General features: G+C 43.1%; 1 protein-coding gene across 8 annotated transcripts in view; it reads left to right on the top strand.

The window, feature by feature from the left end:
• LOC101316208 (diacylglycerol O-acyltransferase 2) overlaps nt 1-26,615 on the top strand; it is a 364,872-nt gene that overhangs the window by 27,958 nt on the left and 310,299 nt on the right. For 5 of the 8 annotated variants that reach the window (XM_073808430.1, XM_073808432.1, XM_073808429.1 and 2 more), the window contains one exon: nt 195-369. In XM_073808430.1, the coding sequence (XP_073664531.1) occupies nt 195-369 (175 nt within the window). Of the gene's footprint in view, nt 1-194; nt 370-1,183; nt 1,387-3,095; nt 4,297-16,078; nt 16,390-26,615 lie in introns of those variants that run through there. The other 3 variants (XM_019946545.3, XM_073808431.1, XM_019946542.3) reach the window with 3 other exon arrangements.

Below are 26,615 nucleotides of genomic sequence, written 5' to 3'. Positions count from 1 at the left end.
GTCATTGTCCCCACTTTACAGATAAGTAAGCTGAGGCTCAGAAAAAGGAATGGCTTACGTGGGGCCATACCTCCAAGTGGCTGGGTTAGGTCTGGGACCCAGGTTCACGGCTCTGTCTATATTTGACCATGTGCAGGGGGTAGGGAGTGCATCCATGGGCAGCCCTGACTGTGTGTCCCCCCTCCACTCCCCAGGCATCTGCCCTGTGAACCGGGACACCATAGACTACTTGCTTTCAAAGAATGGGAGTGGCAATGCCATCATCATCGTGGTGGGGGGCGCGGCCGAGTCCCTGAGCTCCATGCCCGGCAAGAACGCAGTCACCCTGCGCAATCGCAAAGGCTTTGTGAAACTGGCCCTGCACCATGGGTGAGTGCCTCCCAGAACACGTGTGCGCGCGCGTGCGCACACCTGTCAACAGTTCTGCGCAGCCCAGGGCAGCAGCTCCTTGCCTCCTGAAGGCAGAACCCAGACCCCAGGAAGGCAGAGAAGGGGGTTAGCTATCCTGTGGGGAAGGGGAGGTTGGAGCCCAGAGGTTCAGGCCAGGGTTGCCCAAGCTCAGGCTGGGCAGCCAAGTGGGCAAAGATGCAGCCTGGGTCTCCTGGGCCCTGGCAGGTGGGCTGAGAGGCCAGCCAAGCCCAGAGGCAGCACTGTGCCCCAGGGCCAGAGCGTGTCATGCAGCTAGGAGAGCGAAAGGCCAGGAAGGAGGGTGTTGTGGCCCGAAATATCAAGGAAGCCTTCTTGGAGGGGTAACCCTGGGGACAGGCAGAGAAGAGCTAGGCAGCTTGATTTCTCCGACCTTTTCTAGGGGTACATTCTGGATAGCCACCTGTTCAGCACATTTCACTGGACAAAGCGCATTTACTTCTACGGTCCCGTTTGATTCTCCTGCAAAATCCTGCAGGGATGCCATCCCCATTTTCCACTTGAGAAAACCGAGTGAGGCTATAGTGGCCTGGTCAGGGCCACATTGTAAAGCCCTGACATGCTCCCCAGTCACTAACAGGGGCAGAGGGCCTGTCCCCGTCTGGCAGCGAGGGGACATGTGGTCTGGGGTCCCCCGGGTGATTCTTGTGCACCCCTGACAGAGGGGAGTTCAGCTGGCGTCTGGGGCCTCTAGGGCCGCCAGGAGGAACTGAAGCCAGTGATTGGGCTATGACAGACCCTGGCCTCTCCCTTCCAGAGCCGACCTGGTTCCCACCTACTCCTTCGGGGAGAATGAGGTGTACAAGCAGGTGATCTTTGAGGAGGGCTCCTGGGGCCGATGGGTCCAGAAAAAGTTCCAGAAGTACATTGGCTTCGCCCCGTGCATCTTCCATGGCCGAGGCCTCTTCTCCTCCGACACCTGGGGGCTGGTGCCCTACTCCAAGCCCATCACCACCGTGGGTGAGCCCCCCTTCCTCCAGACCCTGAACTCGGGTGCCACAGCTAGTTTAGTGGCAGAGTTAGGATTCAAATCCATCCCTGGCTCTGATGTCCATGCCCTGAACCATGAGGACGTGGACCTGTTTGGGTGCTGATGGGAATGATCGTTGCGGGAGGGGGATAGGGGATAGTTCCATTACCACGAGCTAAGCTGTGCTAGATGAGAAAACAGGACTCAGCAATTCTGTGTTTTCAGAGCCCAAGTCTATCAGGGAAGACCCCCTTACAGCAAAGACCAATAGGGGGTGTGAGGAGGACGTGCAGGGTGCTCTGGAGGGTCATAATGGACCCCAGGGAGGAGGTGACTCTTTTTTTTTTTATAATTTTATTGTTTTACTTTTGGCTGTGTTGGGTCTTTGTTGCTGCGCGCGGGCTTTCTCTAGTTGCGGCGAGCGGGGGCTACTCTTCGTTGTGGTGCACGGGCTTCTCATTATGGTGGCTTGTCCTGTTGTGGAGCATGGGCTCTAGGCACATGGGCTTCAGTAGTTGTGGCACACGAGCTCAGTAGTAGTGGCGCACAGGCTTAGCTGCTCTGCGGCATGTGGGATCTTCCCGGACCAGGGCTCGAACCCGTGTCCCCTGCATTGGCAGGCGGATTCTTAACCACTGCGCCACCAGGGAAGTCCCTGTGACTCTTACACTATTGGCTGAATAGGAATTATCCTGAAAAAGAGGGGAGGAAGAGACATTTTGTCAGAAACAATAGCCTAAATGAGGTTCCTGCAGCAAGATTGTATAGATATTTGAGGAACAGATGCAAATCAATATACCTGGAGCAGAAGCCTGTGAGAAGCGTAGCAAAAAAACTGGCTGCACTTCGCCCCCAGCTGTGTTGTTTTGCGTTCATATGAGACAGTTTAGAGGATTCCAAAGAATTATCTATTGTAGGAGTATGTGTGTCTGTGTGCGTCTGTTAATGGTTCACAATCTAGAGATCACATAAGAGCATGGAGGCCGCAAGCCATGGACTTCAGGGGCCAAAGCTCACATAGATACTTTGAGTTCTTATCAGGGCCAGATGTTTTGCTTTGTACTTTTTCCAGAGAGATCAACTTCCTGCATTTTAGGTCACACGATCCAGACTCACCCTTGACTCTTGTTACACACAAATCCCATACCAGGTCTGACGTCTGTGAGGCAGCGGGGACATTTCCATGCACGGGGTGGCTGGAGAGGGACGGGGTCTAGTGGACGGCGTGAAGGCGTTTGCTCCTCACCTTAAGAATGGAAAACTGGGGAGTTTCCTGGTGTCCTAGTGGTTAGGATTCTGGGTTTTCATTGCTGTGGCATAGCCCTATAAGGAAGGATCCCCATGTGATAGGTGAGGAAACTAAGGCGCAGAGAGGTGAAGTGATGTGCCCAGAGCGGGGCAAAAGCAAAGCCATTACCTGATCCCACACCTCTCACAGGAGCTCCCAGCTGAGTACTGGACTTGATCCTATCTGCTGCTTAGTGGCTATGCGGCCTTGGGCAGGTCCCTTCCCGTACCACTGGGCCCCAGTCTTCTCACCTGTAAAAGGGACAGCCTGCAATGGAGCACATTCAGCACAGTTCCTGACAGGCGGCTGGCACGTAGCGCAGGGTCGCTACCATCGGCGTTATGGTGGATGCCCGGGGAGCGTGGGCCGAATGGCACTGACTAACCAGAGGCCTGTGCCCCATCCCTGCAGTGGGTGAGCCCATCACTACCCCCAAGCTGGAGCACCCGACCCAGCAGGACATCGACCTGTACCACGCCATGTACGTGGAAGCCCTGGTGAAGCTCTTCGACCAGCACAAGACCAAGTTCGGCCTCCCGGAGACCGAGGTCCTGGAAGTGAACTGAGCCTGTCCGCGGGGGACAGCTTCTGGGAGGAACCAGCTGCAAATCGTTTTCTACCAAGTTCTCTAGTGCTTTTTGTTCTGTAAATGTGAAAGCGTCATGGGTGTCTGTGGGTTATTTAAAAGAAATTATAATAATTTTGTTAAACCATTACAATGTTAGGTCTTTTTTTAAGAAGGAAAAGTGAATGTTTCAAGCTCTTTCACTTCCAATTTGTCCTGTTCTAGGTGGTGGCTGACCCATCTGGGCCTTTATGGTTTCTCAACCAACCCCTCTTCTCTCCTTCCCAAAATTACAGAGAAAACTCAGTCCTGGTTAACTGGGGAAGAAGGACAGCCATTAGTGACTCAGGCCAGTTAGATTATTTGCCCTTTGTCCCTGGGGGATGAGGGGCCAGAATCTTCCTCTAATACAAACATCTCTACAGCCGGCTACCCCACGCTTGACTGCACGACCAGCTGCTTCTGCCAAGGGGAAGACTCAGAGGCAACAGGGGTCCCCACTTTCAAAAGCTCAGGGATAAACGTCTGGAATATTCAAGCTCAATTCTCCTCTCTGCCACCCCCCACGGCCCCAGTCTCTGAAATCTGAGCCTGGACTGGCCTCCAGAGAGAGGATGGAGGTGGCGGTGATCCCAGGCTGGGGGATGGAGCTGCCCAGTTTAATCATCTCTTGGATTACCAAGCCCCACCACGTTCTGGTTGGAGTGCTGGTTTTCCTCAGGGAGCTGATGACATGGACCCAGCACAGACCCCGCATTGGCCTAAATCACATACTTCTCAGTGGCCTAGGTTTGTTTAACCCACACCCTCAGTAGTGGATGTGGGCGAGGGGTCCCATTTCCTGTTTCCAGAGGGACCTGGCCTTCTGAGCAGCAGATTGGTCCAGAGCAGAAGTTCCCCAAACCCAAACCTCATATATTTGTGCCTTTCTGAGAGGGGGCCAGGGAGGAAATCTAGTCCTTTGTGTATTCTGTTTTCTCTTGATGAGATCATTATACCATGTCAGACTTTTGTATATTCCTAAATGAATAAATGAAAATGAGTGTCCTCTATGAGTTATTGCAGGGGCCGCATCTGCATCTTGCCGCTGACACTTGGGGAGACCACCGCCCCCACCGGGCTGCCTGCTGAGCCCTCTCCCCCTTGCTTCTTTGGCCCACATGGCCCTGTGTGGTGTATTAGTTATTAATTGCTGTGTAATAAATTACTCCAAAACTTAGTGGCTGTTGGGACTTCCCTGGCAGTCCAGTGGTTAAGACTCTGCACTTCCAATGCAAGGGGCACGGGTTCCATCCCTGGTTGGGGAACTAAGATCCCACATGCCACTGCAGCACAGCCAAAAAAAAAAAAAAAAAAAAAAAAACAGAACTTAGTAGCTGCAAACAACAGTGTTCACTTTCTGAGGGTCAGTAATCAAGGTACAGCTTAGCTGGGGCCTCTGCTTCAGGGTCTCACACAAGGCTACAATCAAGGTATCAGCCGGGCTGTGATCATCCCAAGGCTTGACAGGGGAGGATCCACTTCCAAGGCCATTCTTTTGGCTGTTGGCGGGATTCACCTCTTCACTGGCTTTGACCAGAGGCCACTCCCAGTTCCTTGCCACACGGGCCTCTCAGTAGAGTAGCTCACAGCGTGGCAGCTGCTGCATCAGAGAGAGTAAGCAAGAAGAAGCAGAGAGAGTGCAAACAGAAGCCACAGCCTTCTAGAACCTAATCTTGGAAGTGATAACCTATCCTTTTGCCATATTCTCTTCATTAGATGCAAGTCACTAGGTCCAGCTCACGCTCTTGAGGATTACACACGGAGTGAACGCCAGGAGGCAGGGCTCACTGGAGCCCCTTCACAGCTGCCTTCCACCTGTGGTAAAGGCTACTGTCCTGCTGTAAGGTCCTAGAATAGCTGAGCTGGAAAGGTCCATATGGGTCACTCAACCATGTTCCTTGCCCCTGGCCTCAGTTATACCACAAAGAGGGAGGCCTGGCCTGCTGTCACTCTAGTGATTTCATACCACACCTGGATCTCACAACATGCCACCTCTCTCTGTTCTAATTCCATTCAGTTCAATGAGTACCAAGTACCTGGGGGAACCCTTCCCACCTGAGACTGAAGTGACTTTCCCACTTCCCACTACCTAATGCCTGTCTTTACCATTCACCTCAGGGACCATTCCTCTGGGCCAGAAGCTGTGAGCTGGCTGCGTGGGAGCAGAAACAAACATTGGAAACAGCTGAGGATATGCAGGGTGGTCAGAGCTGTGATGGAGAGGCCCCTAATCCAACCTGGGGTGCCTCATTGATCTGGGGCCCCAGCCTGAGCTGGGACTCAATGGGTGACTGGAAATTTGCCAGGAAGGAGCTGAAGGGCAGAGCAGCAAGTGCAAATGGGGGAGGCTGCTGACTTGAACCACTGAGAGGTGGTGGTGGAGAGGTCTGCAGTGGGGCTTCCCATGGGAGGGCAGGGAGCTGGCTTCTCCAGAGTTTTTCGGTGGGGAGGAGGGCAGGGCAGAGAAGAGGTGCCCTGGAGGCCAACAGAGGCTAGATTCTGTAGCTCCAAGCAGGTCTTAGGCCTCAGGCCACAGAGCCCAGGTTAGAGGACAGACATTTCCTTTAGGATGGAGGAAAGGCCCGTTTTCTGATGCATCTCAGCCCCATACCAGCCCCAGCCTGAGGCTAGCCATGACCCCCATCGTCTGGCTCCAGGCTAAACTAGGCCAACCCACAAACATAGGCCGTTATTCTCAGCATTAATTTTGTGAAGATTGGATACCCACTGTGCATCAGGGAACTCCACCATCTCTGCCTAGGAACGGGAACAGTAACCAGGCCCCAAGTCTTGGAGGGGCCACCCAGGGCAACGTAAGCTCGGCCCTCTGTATCCATGGGTTTTGCATCTGCAGATGCATAGCGCCAACTGTACTACTCTATTTTATATGAGGGACTTGAGCATCCTCTCATTTCGTTATCCACTGGAGGGAGGGGAGTGGAGTAGGGGTGGAGGGCTCTATAACCGATCCCCTGCAAATAGCAAGCGTGTCTAGCAGCCAGCTGTGCAGAGCAGAGGCATGCCTCGCTCTAAGCTGCGTGTGGTGAACTCTAGGTAAATGCTGTGAACATTGCCTTGGGTTGGGAGTTGTTACCTTGGGAGAGGGAACTGGAAACTCCTTTTCCAGAAGACCCTCTGCCTTTGGACGGTGGGAGTGCGGCTGCTGTCTCAGCCTGAAGGTCAGTTCCATGATGCTGCTTGTTGTTCCCAGATATGGCCACTAGGGGGCACTGAGGACAGGTCTGAGGCGAACGCTGCGCAGCTTCCTAAGCTTTCTTTTCACATTATGACGCTTATCTAGCTCCTACCCAGGGCTAGAAGCTAGAGATAAATAAAATCACAGACTCCCAAAAGCTGAGCGATAGACAGAAATTTAACATTCACCGTGAGCAATTCCTCCTAACCTGGGAAACTTGGCACAGAAAGGCCAACAGACTTGCCCCTAATTACTCAGCAAATCAACATTCACTGAATTCCTCCTCTTGACAGGGAACGAGGGGCTTCCAAATTGAATGTCCCCGGTTCTCAGGTGCTTGAAATGTAATAAGGGCGACAGAAACGTAAAGCACTCATCTTTTAAAAAACCTTTGCCTCCTTTTATATTCCCTGTCTGGTTCTAGATGTCACAACTGCCCACCATCAGCACAACCAGCCTCCAGTCGTGGTGGGCTCTTCGCTCCTCCCCCTTCCCTGCCCCCCACTCCCATAGCTGCTTGCTGATGCTGATGCTGACATTTTTGTCTCTCAAATCATTTCCTCCTTTCTCATCCCTGATAACATATACGAATGAGTGTGGGATCCAGCCTGTGACATTGCCCTTACCAGCTGCATTATCATGTCACTTAACCTTTCTGAACCTCAGCTTCCTCATCTGTAAATGGGAATAATCTATATTCCTGAGTAAATGAGATAATAGGTATATAAATATAGGATATAAAAATGAAATATATTCATCCAGCTCTCTCAACAGGAAATAATAGCTGTGATCATCATCATCATCATCATCATACCCTTACTGGGTTTCCCGGACCTATTAAATTGAGCTCCCTGTTTCCAGGCCTCTCTCCAGCTCGCTGTTCCTGCAGCAAAGTGGCCAGTCTTCCTTATTTTTTTTTTTTAAATAAAAGCTTTATTGAGATATAATTCATGTATCATAAAGCCCATCCTTTTCAAGTATGTACTACAGTCAACTAATCTATGACAAAGGAGGCAAGGATATACAATGGAGAAAAGACAGTCTCGTCAATAAGTGGTGCTGAGAAAAGTGGACAGCTACATGTAAAAGAATGAAATTAGAACATTCCCTAACACCACACACAAAAATAAACTCAAAATGGATTAAAGACCTAAATGTAAGACCGGACACTATAAAACTCTTAGAGGAGAACATGGGAAGAACACCCTTTGACATAAATCACAGCAAGATCTTTTTTGACCCACCTCCCAGAGTAATGGAAATAAAAACAAAAATAAACAAATGGGACCTAATGAAACTTAAAAGCTTTTGCACAGGAAACTATAAACAAGACGAAAAGACAACCCTCAGAATGGGAGAAAATATTTGCAAATGAATCAGTGGACAAAATCTCCAAAGTATATAAACAGCTCATGCAGCTCAATATTAAAAAAACAAAAAACGGGCAGAAGACCTAAATAGACATCTCTCCAAAGAAGACATACAGATGGCCAAGAAGCTCATGAAAAGCTGCTCAACATCACTAATCATTAGAGAAATACAAATCAAAACTATAATGAGGTATCACCTCACACCGGTTAGAATGGGCATCATCAGAAAATCTACAAACAACAAATGCTGGAGAGGGCGTGGAGAAAAGGGAACCCTCTGTTGGTGGGAATGTAAATTGATACAGCCACTATGGGGAACAGTATGGAAGTTCCTCAAAAAACTAAAAATAGAACTACCATACAACCCAGCAATACCACTACTAGGCATATACCCCGAGAAAACCATAATTCAAAAAGAGTCATGTACCACAATGTTCATTGCAGCTCTATTTACAATAGCCAGGACATGGAAGCAACCTAAATGTCCATCGACAGACAAATGGATAAAGAAGTTGTGGTACATATATACAATGGAATATTACTCAGTCATAAAAAGAAATGAAATTGGGCCATTTGTAGAGACGTGGATGGACCTAGAGCCTGTTATACAGAGTGAAGTAAGTCAGAGAGAGAAAAACAAATATCATACATTAACGCGTATGTGTGGAATCTAGAAAAATGGTACAGATGAACCGCTTTGCAAGGCAGAAATAGAGACACAGATGCAGAGAACAAATGTATGGACACCAAGGGGGAAGTGGGGTGGTGGTGGTGGTGGTGGGATGAATTGGGAGATTGGGAATGACATGTATACACTAATATGTATAAAATAGATAACTAATAAGAACCTGCTGTATAAAGAAATAAATAAAATTCAAGAAAAAAAGGAATAAATTTGAAAAAAAATGAGGAACATAATTCAGCGGGCTTTAGTATATTCGCAAAGTTGTGCATCAATCACCACTGTCTAATTCCAGAACAATTTCATCACCACCAAAAGTAATCCCATACCAGTTAGCAGTTATTCCTTATTACCCTTCCCGTCAGGCCCTGGCTAAAAACTAATCACTAACCTACTGTCTGTCTGTATGAATTTTCCTGTTTTGGACATTTTCTACAAGTGGAATTATACAATAGGTGGCCTTCTGTGTCAGGCTTCTTAGATTTAGCATAAAGTTTTCGAGGTGTGTCTGTGATGTAGCATGTTTCATGAATCATGTACCATTTGTCCTTTGGAGCATGAAAGTTTTTACTTTTGGTGTAATCAAATTTATCTAGCTTTTTTGTTTTTTGTTTTTGTGGTGTGTGCTTTCATATCTAAGAAGCCACCGCCTAATCCAAGGTCACAAAGATTTACTCCTATGTTTTCTTCTAAACGTTTTAGAGTTCTTAGCTTCTACATTTAGATCTCTGGACTATTTTTTTTAATAAAGTTATTTATTTTATTTTTGGCTGTGTTGGGTCTTTGCTGCTGCGCACGGACTTTCTCTAGTTGCAGTGAGTGGGGGCTACTCTTTGTTGCCGTGCACAGGCTTCTCGGCTTCTCATTACGGTGGGTTCTCTTTGTTTCGGAGCACAGGCTCTAGGCATGCGGCTTCAGTAGTTGTGGCACCCGGGCTCAGTAATTGTGGCTTGAGGGCTTATTTCCTCCACGGAATGTGGGATCTTCCCGGACCAGGGCTCGAACCCGTGTCCCCTGCACTGGCAGGATGATTCTTAACCACTGCGCCATCAGGGAAGCCCATCTGGACTACTTTGAGTTAATTTCTGTGTATGGTTGAGGTAGGGTCCCACTTCATTCTTTTGCATTTCCATTTTTTGGATATCCAGTTATCCCAGCACCGTTTGTTGAAAAGACCATTCTTTCCTCATAAAATTGTCTTGGCCCTTTTGTCCAAAATCGATTGATCATAAATGTAAGGGTTTATTTCTGGATTCTCAGTTCTATTCCACTCATCTCTATTTCTGTACTTACTTTAGTAGCACACTGTCTTGATTAGCTTTGTGATAAATTTTGAAATCGGGAAATGTGAGTCCTGATTTTGTTCTCTTTTAGATTGTCTTGGTTATTCTGTGTCCCTTGCATTTCCATATGAATTTTAGGATTGGCTTGTTAATGTTTGCAAAAAAGGCAGCCAGGGTTTTGATAGACGTTGCATTTGAAGCGACAGATCAATTTGGTGAATGTTGCCATGTTAACAATATTAAGTGCTCTGGATGTTTTCCCATTCATTTAGGTTTTCTTTAACTTCCTTTAATGGTGTTTGTAGTTTTCCGTATACAAGTCTTGCACTTCTGTTAAATTAATTCTTAAGCATTTTATTTTTTTGTTGCTATTGTTAATGGAATAGTTTCCTAATTTTGTTTCAGATTGCCATGTTAGTGTACAGAAATACAATTGATTTTTGCATATTGATCATGTATCTTGCAACTTTATGGAACTTGTTTGTGTCACATGCTTTTTCTGCATCTGCTGAGATGATCATATAGTTTCTGTCCTTTATTCTATTAATATGGTGTATTACATTACTGGATTTGTATATGCTAAACCAATCTTGCATTCTTGGTAAAAAAAATTTATATGTTTGGATTTAGTTCACTAGTATTTGATTCACTAGTATATTGTTGAAGATTTTTATGTCTATATTTATAATGAATAAGGGATATTGGTCTGTAGTTTTCTTGTCTTTGCCTGATTTTGGTATCAGGGTAATGCTGGCCTCATAGAATGATTTGGGACATCTTTTCTTCTGTTCTTGGAAGAGTTGTCAAGGATTGATGTTAATTTTTCTTTAAATATTTGGTAGAATTCATCCCTGAAGCCATTTGGGCCTAGGCTTTTCTTTGTGGAAAGTTTTTGATTACTAATTTAAACTCTCCTTGTTATAGATCTCTTTAGATTTTCTTTTTGTTCTTGAATCAGTTTTGGTAGTTTGTGTGTTTCTAGGAATTTGTGCATTTCATTTGATAATCTAATCTGTTGTTATACAATTGTTCATAAGATTCGCTTCCAATCCTTTTTATTTCTGAAAGGCTGGTAGTGATGTCCTCGCTTTCAGTCCTGATTTTAGTAATTTGAGGCTTCTCTCTTTTTTTTCTTGATCAGTCTAGCTAAAGATTTGCCAGTTTAATTGATCTTTCCAAAGAGCCATCTGGTTACACTGATTTCCTCTGTTCTTTTTCTATTTTTTATGTCATTTATTTGTGCTTTAGTGTAAACGTATTTAGCGTATTTTCCTCTAGTATTTCCTCTGAGTTAGTTTGCTCTTCTTTTTCCAGTGTCTTAAGGTGGAAGTTTAGTTTATTAATTTGAGATTTTTTTTCTTGTTTAATATGGGTGAATTATAAGTTTCCCTCTAAGAACTGCTTTAGCTGCATCCCACAGTTTTGGTGTGTTGTGTTTTTGTTTCATTCATCTCAAAGTTTTTTATAATTTATCTTCTGATTTCTTTGTTGACCCATGGTTATTAAGAGTATGTTGGTTAATTTCCATGTATCTGCTATTTTTCCAAATTTCTTTTGCCATTTATTTCTAATTTGATTTCATTATGTTCTTAGAGCATACTTTGTATGATTTCAACCCCTTTTAATTTATTGGGACTTTTTTAATGACCAAACATATGATCTATCTTAGAGAACATTCCATGTGCATTTGAGAAAAGCATGTATTCCGCTTTTGTTGGTTGGAATGTTTTATAGATTAGGTATCTATTAGGTCAAGTTGGTTTATTGTGTTGTTCAAGTCTCCTTTTCCTTGTTGATCTTCTGCCTAGTCGTTTTATCCATTACTGAAAGTGGGGTATTGAAGTAACCAAGTATTGTTGTTGAACTGATTATTTTTCCCTTCAATTCTGCAAGTTTTGCTTCATATATTTTGGGACTCTGCTGTTATGTGCATATGTTTATAATTTTATATCTTCCTAATGAAGTCACCCTTTTATCATTATAAAATATCTTTACATCTAGTAACAATTTTTATCTTAAAATCTGTTTTGTGTAGCCTGTATTAGTATAATATAGGCACCCCAGTTCTCTCTTGGTTACCATTTGCATGGAATATCTTCTATCCTTTCCCTTTCAACCTATTTGTGTCTTTAAATAAGAAGTGTGTTTTTGTAGACACAATAGTGTTGGACTTCTAAAAAATACATACAGTACTTCTACTTTCTGCCTTCTGATTGGAGCGTTAATTACATTTAATGCAATTACTAAGGTAGGGTTTACATCTGCCATTTTGTTGTTCTTTCTCACCTTCCATTCCTGCCTTCTTTTGTGTTAAACATGTATTTTCTAATATATTATTTTAATTCTCTTGTTGTCTCTTTTACTGTATATTTTTGAGTTATTTTCTTCATGGTTACTCTGGAGATTACAACTAGCATCTTAATTTAAAACTATCTAGTTTAGATTAATACCAACTTAATTTCTCCATCTTTTGGGCAGGCTGGCCTGAGAGAAAAGAGGGGCAGGCCGCACATAGGAATGGTGTGATGGGTTAAATGCTGACCCACAAAATAATATGGACATGTCCTAATCCCTGGAACTTGTGAATGTGACTTTATTTGGAAAAAGTCTTTACAGATATAATTAAGGATCTCAAGATGAAATAATCCTGGATTATCTGGGAGGGCCCTGAATCCTATGACAAGTGTCCTTAAAAGTAAAAGGAACGAGAGACACAGGGAAAGGGGAGAGGCCACGTTAAGGAAGCAGGGACTGGAGTTATGTAGCCACAAGCCAAGAAACAACTGGAGCCACCACAAGCTGGAAGAGGCAAAGAAGGATTCTCCTTAAGAGTCTTTGAGGGAGTGTAGCCCTAACACCACCTTGATTTTGGACTTCCAGCCTCCAGACCTATGAGAGAATAAATTTCTTCTGTTTTAAGCAAGCTACTTTATGGCTTAAACTAATACAGTGACCTTCAATCTTTTAGAGGGTCTGTGCCAGTGGATGGCAGAGTCTGGTCTTCTTATCCGTGAAGGATTTCACTTTACTTGGGGTAGGCTGCAAATCTGACGCTTTTTTCTAATACTTCTGAGAAGGTGGAAGAAATTCTCATTTAATGGGTTATAATGGGATCACTAGGAGGAGAAAAATAGGAATTTCCCCCACCCCTTGGCTTCAACCACAATTTTTATGACAAACTTCTGCCCCGTATATATTCTAAACTTCTTTTGCGTAATCCTGTTTTTCTTCCTTGTAAACTCTTTTTAAGGCTATTTTTCACCACTTATTGCTTAGGGAGTTTTGGTTTGTGTATTTTCAGCTCATATTTTATCATGCATACACACAATTGTATCTCCTACACTTTTTACATAACATTACAATGCCCTTATGCACATTTAAAAAGCACCTTTTCTCATTTCTAAAATACCAAATGATTTTTGAGATTTCTAATTACTTTTGATGAAAACCAATACAAAGTATTTTTTCCTCTGATTAAACACAAATGATGTATTTTTAAAATTTCCTGTATATGATATAGAAATATATTCTGAGAAAAACATGACTTCACTGTATAAATAAAATTTAAAATATACGCTATAATACTCTTTTATTAGAGGCAGTAAAATGTAGGATTAACAACATTGGAGTTAGACTACTTTCAAACCCCAGCTTAAAACTCAAAACATGTGACCTAGGGCAGGTGACAGAAATCTTGCTTTAGCTCTCTAATCTCCAGCACTGTGGTGAGTGTACACATGAACTGCTTACAACAATGCCTGGCACAGGGACTTCCCTGGTGGCCAGTGGTTAAGAATCCGCCTGCCAATGCAGGGGACAAGGGTTCGAGCCCTGGCCTGGGAAGATCCCACATGCCATGGAGCAACCAAGCCCGTGAGCCACAACTACTGAGCCTGCGCTCTAGAGCCCGTGCTCTGCAACAAGAGAAGCCATGACGATGAGAATCCCGCGCACCTCAACGAAGAGTAGCCCCCCACTCGCTGCAAGTAGAGAAAGCCCGTGCACAGCAACAAAGACCCAACACAGCCAGAGGAACAAACAAAAAAACAAAAACGAAAAAGAAAAAAAAATAATGATAGGTAGCATTTATTGAACACTTACTCAGGAGACTATTTCAGTTTTCTGCCATACCCCTAGGGGTGAGTGCCAGCTCTCCTAGGGTTTGTGGCATGTAGGTGGAAAAGTCTGAGAAGTGTTATTTACCTCAGTTCTGTATATCTGGTGTCTAGTGATCTGCCTGATGCAGAGTTGAACCTCAGTAAAGGCTTGTGGAAAATCGCTCCTGCTCTCTGTGCTGGAACATCCTTTCTTCCCTCCCTGCCTGGTGAACTCTTATTGGTCCCTCAATACCCAGGCTAAATGTCACCTCCACTGTGAAATATGACTGTCTTCTCTGGCTCCCACAGTCCCTGGACTTATTCAGGCCTAGCACTAAGCCCCTTGATCTGGGGCTTCTGGCCTCTAGAGCTGTGAAAGAACAACTTTCAGTTGTTTTAAGCTAGGCAGTTTGTAGTAATTTGATACAGCAGCCTCAGGAAACTAATACAGCTTGGAAACAGACAAATGTTTTCTGTGAAATTCCACCGGATCTTGGAACCAGGTATTTGGGATTTCTCAATTACTCCCTTCTCAGCAAACACCTGACTGCATACCCTAGGCTCTAGCCATGAGGAACTACTCAGCGTTTCAGAATAGGAGACGGTGTGACATACATCTTAGCCAGCTCTGGGATCAGATCCAAAGTGTCTTCAGGCTTCTGAATACCCTAGAAAGATAGTATGCTTACCTTTTATTAAAATATTTTTAGTGCAATTATTATATACCAGGTCTTGCACTGGGCACTATACTTAACATTAATTTACTTAATCCCCACAGCAACCTTGTTACTATTTTACAGATGGGAAAACTAAAGCTGAGAGAGGGAAACTGGCTTGCCTAGGAACATATAACTAGAAGGTGGCAGAGCCAAGATTCCAAAAGTTCCTGATTCCTGTTGTGTCTGACTCTAAAACACTGTGCTCTTTCTGCTAGGTCAGTCCAGGTGGTGGAGAAATTCAGTCTAAGGGGGAAAAAGGCAGATCATTATTCTTCAGAATGACTCAATGATATTTATTACAGAAGCAATTGCTATAAATGCTATCATTATGATCAAGGAGGTATTCATGGAAGAAGTGGCATTGGAACTGTGCCTTCACTTCAAAAACACATGTCCTGATTCTCTGCGAGGCACCGGGAATCCAGAGATGAATCAGACAAAGTTCTTTTGCTTGAGAAATTCAGTGTGTAAGTTTGTGTGTTTGCAGGAGGGGTATGTGTGGCTGCACATGTGTGTTACAAACTTATTAAAACACAGTAGAATGCAATAGAATAATCAGGAATGTAGTAGAGGCAAGTTTCCTAACTCAGGGTCCCAGAGTGTATCTGAGAAGCCTTTTGGGATCCCAACCCCAGATGAGATTTGATGGGTAAGTAAACATTAGTCAGGAGGAGAAAAGTAGCAAAGGCTTTTCAAGAACAGCATAAACACCCCACTCACAGAAGTGAAACAGTGTCCCGAGGTGCCTGGCTCAGCCTACCAGTTAGTGGAGTGTGAGGAGGGGCGGGGACTTGTGGGTTGGAACTGGTCGTGGGTGGAGCTGGCAGGACTGCCCGACAAGTTTCTGGTCTTGGTGCATCCTGCGTGGTGGTTTTCTGTATAACCATAAAGTATTCCTTTTCAATCCTCACACGTTGACAAGAGTCCCTCAGGAAAAGATTACTCTGGGAAACTGCAACTACAGACCGGCCACCACGACCCAGCTGGCGCCAAATGCATCCCCGCCCTCCGAGGGAGGCCGGTTACCATGGCAACTAGGTCAGGGCGGAAGTGGCTCCCAAAACTGACTCTCACTAATCAGGTGACTCTCCTGCCTTCTGCACGTGACAGCAGAGCCCAGGCGCAAGGTCTACCTAATCAGACTCCGCCCCTCTTTTCCTTTACTGACAACTGACAGCGACCTCGAGCAATGGTCCTTGCGGCTCCCCCAGGAGACCCCGCCCCATGGTAGTGGAAGAACCAATTAGACTGGGAAAAAATGAAGCAACGCCCCAGGTTTTACCTCCCCTTGACAGACGCAATTTAGGCCATCCCTGGGTTCCTCCGCCCCCAGCCTGTTCCTGCCGGCGATAGACAGACCTTCTGCCCAATAGCGCGTCCGTTTTCTGTGATTGGGTCCCGCCCCCGTGGGAGCTGAACCAATGGGCAAGCCAGGTCTCGGCGGGTGGTGGGGGTTGCACTGCGGTAATATGGCTCTTCCTTAGCCAGCGGCGGTGGCCGGCGGTGGGGTAGAGCGGTTCTGCCTCCCGGGTGGCTGGTTTCTGGGCTTCAGGGGCTCAGCGGGTCGTGACTAGGCTGTGGTGGCGGATGCCGGAGGAGCGCCGGCCCCGCCGCTTGGCGGCTCCCGGGTCAAGATGAGCGCTTCAGCGTCGGTCGGGGGACCGGTCCCCCCGCCGCCCCCGGGCCCGGCCGCCGCGCTGCCTCCCGGTTCTGCCGCGCGGGCCCTGCATGTGGAGCTGCCGTCTCAGCAGGTAACCCCGCGGGCTCGCGGCGCTCGGGAGGGGCCGGGAGGAGGCCCATGAGGGGACTCCGTGGGCGGCAGACTGACCCTGTACAGGCCGGGAGACCCTGAGAAGTGACCGGGAAGAACTCTGAGGACCGAGGAGGGCTGTTCAGAGGTCTTGGGAGGGGAGGAATCCAGGGATGGCCGAACCTCTGGGGGATCCTCGAGTCCCAGGAGACATCCCGTTACAGGAGATGGGCTGGGAAGAGGCGGGAAGGGACCCAGTGAAACTCCCTGGGGGCCCTCCTGTCCCACTCCGTAGGGAGCTGGGGATTCCCTGGCGCAGACCCTCCCCTTTATCCCTCTTGGGAAGGGACCCGGGGAAGCCCCGGTGTCCCAGGAGAGACGGGGGAAAGCGCTTTTCCTTTCTCAGCTCACTGACTTGCTGACAAACCAATTGATACTCTGTGCTGCAGGCGAAGTGAGAAGTCTTTAGGGTTTCCAGCATTTACTTTTAATCTCTCCTTATTATGAAGTACTCCCTTAAACTCTCAAGCAAAATCCTTTGGGACTTTGGGTTTCCTTCCTAATTCTCCGACCCTCAAGGAACGCATTTTAGCAATTTGAGGGGGGGTCTACTGCATTCCGTCAAATGAGTATCCGTGGAGGCACATTTGCTGTATATGTTCATGTCTTCCGCCCTTCCTTTAGCAAGGCATAAAGGGTTTCTTGGATCCAACTTGGATCCGTCCACATTGTAAGCGGATAATAAAGAGAGAACACCGAGTTTGGGGACCTGACAAAATTCTTTGTATCACCCACCTATCTGTAGAGTACTTCTTCTTTCCTTCTCTCCCTTGCCTTCTTGCTCTCCCCCAAGAGGAGACTTTGCAGGAACTTTAGTATTAAAGAGGCGGAAAGAAAGTACCTTTCATCTTCCCGCATCCACGAAGAGGACCTAAGAGAAACGGTCAGTCGTTGAGAATTCACCGTGTTGGGTTTGTGCCAAGTGCTCAGCTGGCTGGTGGTTGATTTAACCTCACACCTCTGGGAGGCAGCTGTTTTTATTAGCTCCATTTTGTAGTTCAAGAGACTGAGGCTTACGTTTGTGAAATCGCTTGGCCAAAGCCTTGCCATTAGTGAGTGGTGGGGCGGGCTTTCAGAATCCAGCCTCTGACTGTAGCCCCAGCACGTGGTTGTTGTGCTGCAGACTTGAACAGTCTTTTCTCCACCATTTCCACACAGGACAGAGTTCTTTCCTACCCTTCCTCCAACTTCCCATCCCTGTCTTAGTACTTAGGAAAGAGTCAGATGGAAGAAAGCAGAGGCTGGGGGCAGAGGGGGGATGGGCAATGGGATGGACTTGAATACAGGAAAGTGTGGGGATGTGGGGACCCCTAAAGGGAAGGAGACTGGAGATCAGAGCTACAGTGGTGGCCATGGAGCTGAGTTGTTTGCAGAAGCAAGGGCTTTCTGTGCGGTAGAAGAGGATCTAAAAGACTGGGGTAGCATGGGCCCTGGTTTTGGGGCGCTGTTGGGAAGGGAGTTTGTGGAGGGTATGAGTTTGAGGGTACTGAAGTTTGGATTGTATTTGCAAGGTGCTGGGGGAGAGTGAAAGTCTGGTGGGGGAGACTAGCCTCTGGAGTGAGCATTAATGTGAATTTTCATGTGTGTGGCGGGAGGTGGACTGTGAGAGTGGATACTGGGAGAGGCAATGATGGACACTGTTACAGGCATCCTGGAGAAATCCTAAAGGAGTCAAGAGCCAAGAGGGGTTTAGTTTGGGAGAGCTTTGGGAAAGTGTGGGATTAGGAAAGAGAAAGCATCATTTGTTTCATAGAGCCTGTTCTCTGATAACAGTTCCCAGTTTAACATTGGGGGAAATAATCCAAACAAACTGTCCGTGGAATAAATCCAACTGCATTTGTAAGCGTTTGTCCAAGTTTTGGATTTGTGCCAAGGGATATATAGTGGCTTAAGTGTACGGCTGAATGCTCTGTGATCGCTGAGTATGGTATTTACAGCTTTCTGGGGGTGTCATCCTTCTTGAATTCTTGGAAGGCAGCCTGTATAACAAAAGCACTTTACTTTTGCTCTTGACATTAATTTTGCTTTCTGGGTCAAAATGCTCAAGTTTTTAGCATATAAATATATACCATTTAAAAAAGTAAACATTTTTATTAAAGGGTTATCTGTATACAGTAAAGTGTACCAATTATTAGTACACAGCTTGATGAATTGTCACAAAGCAAAGAAAGTTATGGAAGTACTACCCAGATTAAGAAGTACAAAATTATTACCATCCCAGAAGTCCCCCTCATGTTCTCTCCCATCTCTACTTTTTCTTTGTCTCCAGAGAAACCACTATTCTGATTTCTAACATAAGAGAAAAGTTTTTGACTGTTCTTGAACTGTATATAAATGGAATCACGCAAAATGTATTCTTCTTTTGCTCAATATTGGTTATGAGAATCAGAGAATGTGTGTGTGTGTATAAAAACTTTTTTCTTTTAGCATTAATTTGTTGTCTTTTTTTTGCCTGTGGCTTTTGCAGAATTTCAAATGTTTAGATAAATTGGAAATCCAGTTAACTTTCTTTTGAATAACACTTTGAAAATTGTGTCACTTTAATAGATTCCATGCTATTTGATAAGATGTCAATATTTCTGAACAGGTAAACAAACCTTGTTGATTTAGGATTTCTACGATAAAGTTGATTATTTCAAAGCATAGATTCAGTGGTTTCTCCCCGCCACCTCCAGCCTGTTTCTAAGGTAGGGTTTTTCAACTTCAGCACTGTTGACATTTTGGGTGGGTAGGTGGGTCTGTAAGATGTTTTGTCACCTCCATGGCCTCTACTCACAGTATACAGCAGCACCATCTCAGGCCTGACAGTCAAAAATGTCTTTAGATGTTGCCAAATGTCTCTTAGGGGGCAAAATTACTTCTGGTTGAGAACCACAGTTCTAAGGTATATTTTTGTTTTAGGATAGAGAGTACCCCTGCTATTATTTACTCATTTATTCCAGTCTTCATTAAGTCCCATTGATTCTAGTGGCTGTATTGTTTAAAATATTAATTTACTGTATATTAGTTCCAAAAGTATTGGACTCCCCCCTACCCCCAATCTGCCTCCAGAAAAAGATTTATTTTGTTTTGGCTCAAAGAAAGCCCACAAAACTGTAAGACCTAACTTATTTTTCTTATTTTAATCCACTTTTCTTAAAGAAAAAATTCAGTTAACACTGCATAACTCCTGAACCTTTACATTTATGAGTACTAACTACAGTCCATAATATTATAGCTACTTGATTATGTCAAATGGGACTACTACTTAATTTTGCCTCCTTTTGCTTCTGTAGGATTTTGCTTTACCTGTAATTAAAGCCTGAACTGGTCACACATTTTTTTGTTTTTTGTTTTTTGCGGTACGCGGGCCTCTCACTGTTGTGGCCTCTCCCGTTGCGGAGCACAGGCTCCGGACGTGCAGGCTGAGTGGCCATGGCTCACGGGCCCAGCCACTCTGCCTGATGTGGGATCTTCCTGGACCGGGGCACGAACCTGTGTCCCTTGCATCGGCCGGCGGACTCTCAGCCACTGCGCCACCAGGGAAGCCCTGGTCACACATTTTGAAGATTGTTTTTGCTCTTTAATTTTTGGTTGAGGTTTGTAATTAACTAGTGAATATGAGCTCATCTGAAGAATAACTTCCTTCACATTAGGTATTTTGAAATAAAAATTTGTGTTTTGTAGTTGAGGTATTTATTATGTCCTTAAAAGTTTGAGAGCATTTCTTTCCTTCCCAAAGGCTTCCTCCTTTGAGTATAACCTAACTACCTTTCTCAGATACTCAGAGCTGGGGAGGCTTTTTAGTGATTTTTTAGTGACCCTTTTTGGGTCACTACATACATAAACACATAGTTTTGCATGCAGTTATAGTCCTAACCTAGTTTAATCACTTCCATTTAAAAAATTTTACAATTCATTATTATTTTTCTTAGACAGTTGTCATCAGTATACATACATCTGCCACATTTTTGTATAATAATGTTTAGTTATGTTTGTTTAACCCCCATTGGTAGACTTTTGGACTGTTTCCAGTTTTTCTGTGTTATTTTGTTGCAATGAATATCCATATACAGGTATCTTTGAAATCATTCACTCAAAGGATATTTACACGTACACATGTATACATATATACACATATACACACACACACATATAACCTACATACACATATACATATTTTTTTGTTATTTAAATTTGTATTTCTTTAGTTATCAGTTATGTTTTAGTAGCTTCATTTATTGTATGCCAAACACTGTGCAAAGTATATGAACTCTATCCTTACACAACCCTACGAGTTTCAATATTTTTGCATAGATTTTTATAGCATTTTCATTTCTTTTGTGACTTGCTTGTTCATGTCCCTGGCATTAATTTTTCTGATTACTTGCTCATGTTTTTTATTCATTTAGAGAACATTTTTCTTGTCTTTTTATGGGAGGAGGTAGGGAATATTAGTGCTGTTAACCTTTATCTCCCTTGAATTTTTAAAAATAGACTTTGTTTTTTATTTTATTTTATTTTTCCTTTTGGCTGTGCACACAGCTTGTGGGATATTAATTCCCCAACCAGGGATTGAACCCAGGCCCCCAGCAGCGAAAGCGCAGAGTCCTAACCACTGGACCGCCAGGGAATTCCCTAGACTTTAATTTTTAGAACAATTTTAGATTTACAGACAAATTGAGAGGATAGTACAGAAAGTTCCCATATACTCTATACCCATTTTCCCCTATTTTTAACATCTTCATTAGTATGGTACCTTTGTTACAATTGATGAATCAGTACTGATACATTATTATTAACTAAAGTCTATATTTTATTCAGATTTCCTTCATTTAAAAAATTGTGGTAAGATATACATAATATAAAATTTGCCATTTAAATCATTTTTAAGTATAATTCAGTGGCATTAGGTACATCCTCAGTGTTGTGCAACCATCATTACTATCCATTTCTGGAATTTTTCATCATCTCAAACAGAAACCATACTCATTAAACAACTCTCCATTCTTCCTTCCCCCAGCTCCTGGTAAACTCTGTTCTACTTTATGTCTCTATGACTTTGCTTATTCTACCTTCTTCTTATAAGGGAATCATACAATATTTGCCCTTTTGTGTCTGGCTTATTTCATGCAACATAATGTTTTCAACATTCATCCATGTTGTAGCATGTATCAGACTTTCATTTCTTTTTAAGGCTGAATAATATTCCATTGTGTTTATATACTACATTTTGTTTGTTCATTCATCTGTTGATGGAGCCTTAGTGTTTACGTAATATACTTTTTCAGGATCCCATCGTGCACATCACGTTATATTTTGTTCACCTATCTCCTTAACCTCCTCTTGGTCGTAACAGTTCCTCAGACTTTCCTTCTTTTTGATGACCTTTATCGTTTTGAGTACTTCTCAGGTATTCTGTAGGATGTCCCTCTATTGGAATTTGTCTGGTGTTTTTGTTTTTTTCCTGATGATTAGATTGGGGTTATGGGTTTTTGGGAGAAAGGCTGGAGAAGTAAAGTGCCATTTTCATCCTGTCATATCAAGTGTGCATACTGTTAACATGACTTATCACTATTGATGTTAACCTTCATCGTCACCAGTGCAGTTGTGTTTGTCAGGTTTCTCTGCTGTAAGGTTACTTTCTCCTGCTCATCCCTCCATCCCTCCATCCTCTTTGGGAGGAAGTCGCTTTGTACAGTCCACACTGAAGGAGTGGGGATTGATACTCCCCCTCCTTGAGGGCAGAGTATCTACATAAATTACTTGGAATTCTTCTGCATAGGAGAGTTCTATCAGTAACAACTTCCTTTTACAGATGAGGAATCTAAGGTCTGGGTAACTTTCTCAAAGTCACAAAGGGTGTCATCACAGGGACTGCAGTTTAGGTCTTTGATTCCCACTTTCCATCGATACCTATTCTTTTCAGAGTCTGGTGAAAAACAAAAGCTTTAAGTTATCTCAAGGTTCGAGACCATCACGCTTTTTATTTTATTTCCCACAGCACCTTTACATAGCACTGTGCTGATTACGTAGTAGGAACTCAGTACGTTTTTTATTTTAAAATTTTATTTGTATATGGATCATTCCTTTGAAGAACTTAACAGCCTAAAGAGAGGAAGGAAATGGGATTGAAACACATATAAGAAAAATATGGTAGAAGCACAAAAGCTTTCTAAAACTTAATTTAGCTGTATGGGATATATATTTTTCCTTTACATGTTTCTGTTTATTAGATGTCTTACTTCTGTCAGTCTGATTTAATCATCTTTTTATTATGTGTTTAAAAGATTTGTTTCGTTGGCAAGGCCACTGAAGGCAGAGAGAAGGCTGTATCTTATTGGAAACATGTGCCCCGTGCAATGTTATGTGTATTTATTCCTTCCACAAATATTTGTTGAGCCCCTTCCTTGTGACTCTAATAAGAAAATAGTGTATAGCTGTGTTGTATAGCTATACAGTAAAATGATAGCAATTTTTGAGCTGTTTTGGTTCTTGTAAACAAATCGGTGTGAGGAAGCTTCAGAAACAAAGAAAATATCAGCATCCTAAAATCATTATTTTTACGTGATAAAATGCCATTAGGAATTTAAGGTTTTTCAATTTGTGTGTGTGTGTGTGAAAATGTTTAGTTTTCCTTTGAAAGGAAAAGCTATGTTCTTATTCAGTGTTAACTTTAAAATTTCTCTACTGGGTCACAGTTCTTAACTTTGCGGCAGAAAATTCAGAAGTGAAACCGACTGGAAATAGAGCCAGAGAAGAATTGAAACTAGTAAGTTAGGCCTGAGTGAGTAGTAAAATGAAAAAAAAAAGAATTAGGTTTTCATATTTTCCAAATGTATATTTTTGATAATCTGTGTATTTTCATCAGTAGACATATTACTACTGGGGGAAAAAATACTTGTCATTTTTAATGTGCTTGAATGAGTGCAGATACAAACTAGGGATGTTTCAGAAAAATTAGACAGATCTATATTAAGAGAGGGGTTGAAACATTTTTAGGTTTTATACTTTGTTTTAGGTTTAATGGCATCAGTAACTTCTCAGTTAAAGTTTTTAAATGTCTTGTATCTTAGGAGTTGTGTTCTTAGATTATACATGTAGAGGAGCACGTGGAGAATGGAAACTTGACATTGGAATTTTTTCCGAAACCTATTTCATAGTATACTTTTTTGGTTTAATATTATATACCCTTGTTTTCCATCTTATTTTAAGATGGAAGCATGAATTTTGAATTTTATAGATGCAAATTCTGAAGCCCTCAGAGGTGAAACTATTCTCCTGGCCAGAGACTTGGTCCCTCTGTTTATTTCCACCCTCAGGGAGTCAGTAAAGAGTATTAATTTAACAAATCTGAATTGAGTGCCCTGCTCTTCCTGCTGGTGGCAAAGACCTGACCAGATCCTGCGTCTCTCATGAGCATTTATTTCACTGTGCTTGGCTTGGAGTTTTGAGAATTTGTTTCTTAAACTTATCTCTGGGCTTTGACACATTATCCCTACAACTTTGGGGATTTTAGGCTAGAATTAAAATGTAGGAGAGACTGTATTTTAAACTTCTCTTTTCAGGCTGAGCTGTCAGACTCCATCCCCTTTCCGCCTGTTATGGTATGTATTAGTGAAACTTTGGAATGTCCCTGTGTAATGTGAGTGATCAGTCTTCCTGTTTTGTTCCTGTCTATCCTTTTTTGAATATCCCACTTAAGAAGTCCTGATTCTTTACCGCTTCACATTTCTGAAACAGCAGCCATCTGGTGATTGTGGGGTTTTTGATGTGAGGAATTTTATTTGTGTAATGTTTGATGCTGATTGCCATAGACGTCATTTACTAGTAATGTTATCAGTCATTGAAAAACTGGAGTCAAGTGCATTTATTGGTTGAGAAGCTGAGAAAGCTGAGTATTAGAACCCAGCACTTAGGAATCTCTGTTTGCTGGTCCACTGAAATATCTGGTACTTTTTCCCACCATGGTTTTTAGAATGTCCTACGAGATGCAGTCAGGCTTTTTTGAAAATAATGAGGAAAACAAGGAAGCTGAAACTGACAGCTGCCTTTGGCTTTTGTCAGTAGATTCCTGGGTAAGAAAAAAAGAGAAGATACAAATGAGTGAAAGTGGAAATCAGACTTTTATGGTCTATTTTTTTCCTGGAAAAACTTGGATCTCTTTTAACATAACTATATTTTTTTGACTAAGGGCTTAACTGTGAGCTACATGTGTTCATGTTAACCTATGTCAAAACTAGTTCTAAGTGCAGAAGTGGAAGAAACTGACTGAGTAATCCGTTTATTCAACAGATATTTATAAAGTACCTCCTTTGATTTATGTTAAGCACAGGATTAGCAACTTTATGTCTTGTTTCCTCCAACCTACTTAAGTCTTTCAGAGGATATGAATTATTTCCCGTCACAATTCCAGTCTTTTTTTTTTGTATAAGAGCTAATACAGGAAAACTACACTTTTTTTTTTAACACAACATGAAACTAATTTAGGAGTATGAAAAAGCTGTGTTTTAAGTCTCGCGGCATGTAGTTCCCCGACCAGGGATTGAACACGTGACCCCTGCAAAGGAAGTTTGGAGTCTTAACCACTGGACCACCAGGGAAATCCCTAAAATATTAATATAAGGGTATATATGAAAAGCAGCAACATGGGAAGGACTTTCTAATTTTTCAATCTGAAAATAGATCAGAAAGCAAGATAGGCAGGTAGGCTGCAGGGTGCTCATTTCAGGTATCGGATATTTTACAGGACTGTACTCATTACAGGATGGAGTTGGTCCCATCACAGAACTGTACATATAGTAGGTATTTCAAGCTTGTTTTAATGAATTGACTAAATGGAGTTTTTCCTACATGCAAGGTATTTAATATAAATATAAAAATAAAGAACAATTGTCCCAGTGCCCTTGACTGACTGGTTTACATTTGATATTCCTTTATTTCTACCAAAAGAAATCAGTCTGATTATTATATGGGGACACTAGAATTGCAGAATTTCTTAATTGTACATAAGCTGCATTTTTGATATTTTATAAACTTGGATGTTTTAAAACTACCTGCAAATTACTAAAACTCGTTGCGCACTATTACTACCTTGTATTTTCAAGAATAGGTTACCTTATCAATGCCCTCTTCAATGAGCTAGCAAAATATGCAGTGCATTTTAGATATTATATCAAAAATAAAGACAAAATAAGTTGGTACTTAGAAGTAAACATAAAATCTGTTAAAAAATGGAAAAATTTAATTAATTGATATTAAATTTCTGATGTGTACCAAATACTGCGTTAGACTCTGGTGTACTTCTTTCTCTAACTTCTCTTATTGTTGGAGTACCAGAATATCTTTGAATACGGTTTTATAATTTCTTAAAAGCAAATAATTTTTTCTTTTCTTTTTTTTTTCCTTTAATATTTATTTATTTGGTTGCGCCAGGTCTAAGCTGTGGCATGTGGTGGGCTCCTTAGTTGTGGCATTCGAACTCTTAGTTGTGACATGCATGTGGGATCTAGTTCCCTGACCAGGGATCAAACCTGGGCCTCCTGCATTGGGAGCGCGGAGTCTTAACCGCTGCACCACTAGGGAAGTCTCTGTCCCTAACATTTTCATTCCACAAATATTGTGCTCATCTCTGTTCTACACTATCATTTGTTTAACAGTTTTTTTTTTTTTTTTTGCGTTTCTACCATGTTTACCACAGTGGTGAAGAATATGTTTTCTAGAGCCTGATGCTTGGGTTCAAATCCGGTTCCATTATTTCCTAGTTGGCAGTCTGGAAGTTACTTAATCTCCCTATGTCTCAGGGAGGCTCAGATCAAATGGGCATTATAGCACCTACCTGTAGGGTTGTTGAAAGAATTATGTGGGTCATAAATTTGCCTAAAAAGGTGCTTGGTACATAGTAACTGCTCAATGCTCACTAAATGTCTGCTCTTGCTACTATCATTACTACTACTACTGCTGCAGTTTGTTAGGCTCCCAGGATACGATAAATAAGGCACTGTCCTTGCCCTGGAGGGATTTATAATCTAATGGTTAAGGCAGCTATGTCAGCAGACCATTTTAGTGTAATATAAGAGATGGTTTGAACTAAATGCTGAGGTGGGAAAGAGAAGGAAAAGCATTCTAGCAGAGGGACCAGCTTGAGCAAAAAGGTAAGTAGGTGTAAAAGCAAATGGCAGATAATTA

Source organism: Tursiops truncatus, chromosome 8 (genome assembly GCF_011762595.2).
Source record: "Tursiops truncatus isolate mTurTru1 chromosome 8, mTurTru1.mat.Y, whole genome shotgun sequence".
Lineage (NCBI taxonomy): Eukaryota > Metazoa > Chordata > Mammalia > Artiodactyla > Delphinidae > Tursiops > Tursiops truncatus.
Note: the sequence above shows the minus strand (reverse complement) of the source record. Positions and strands in the feature narration are given on the sequence as shown.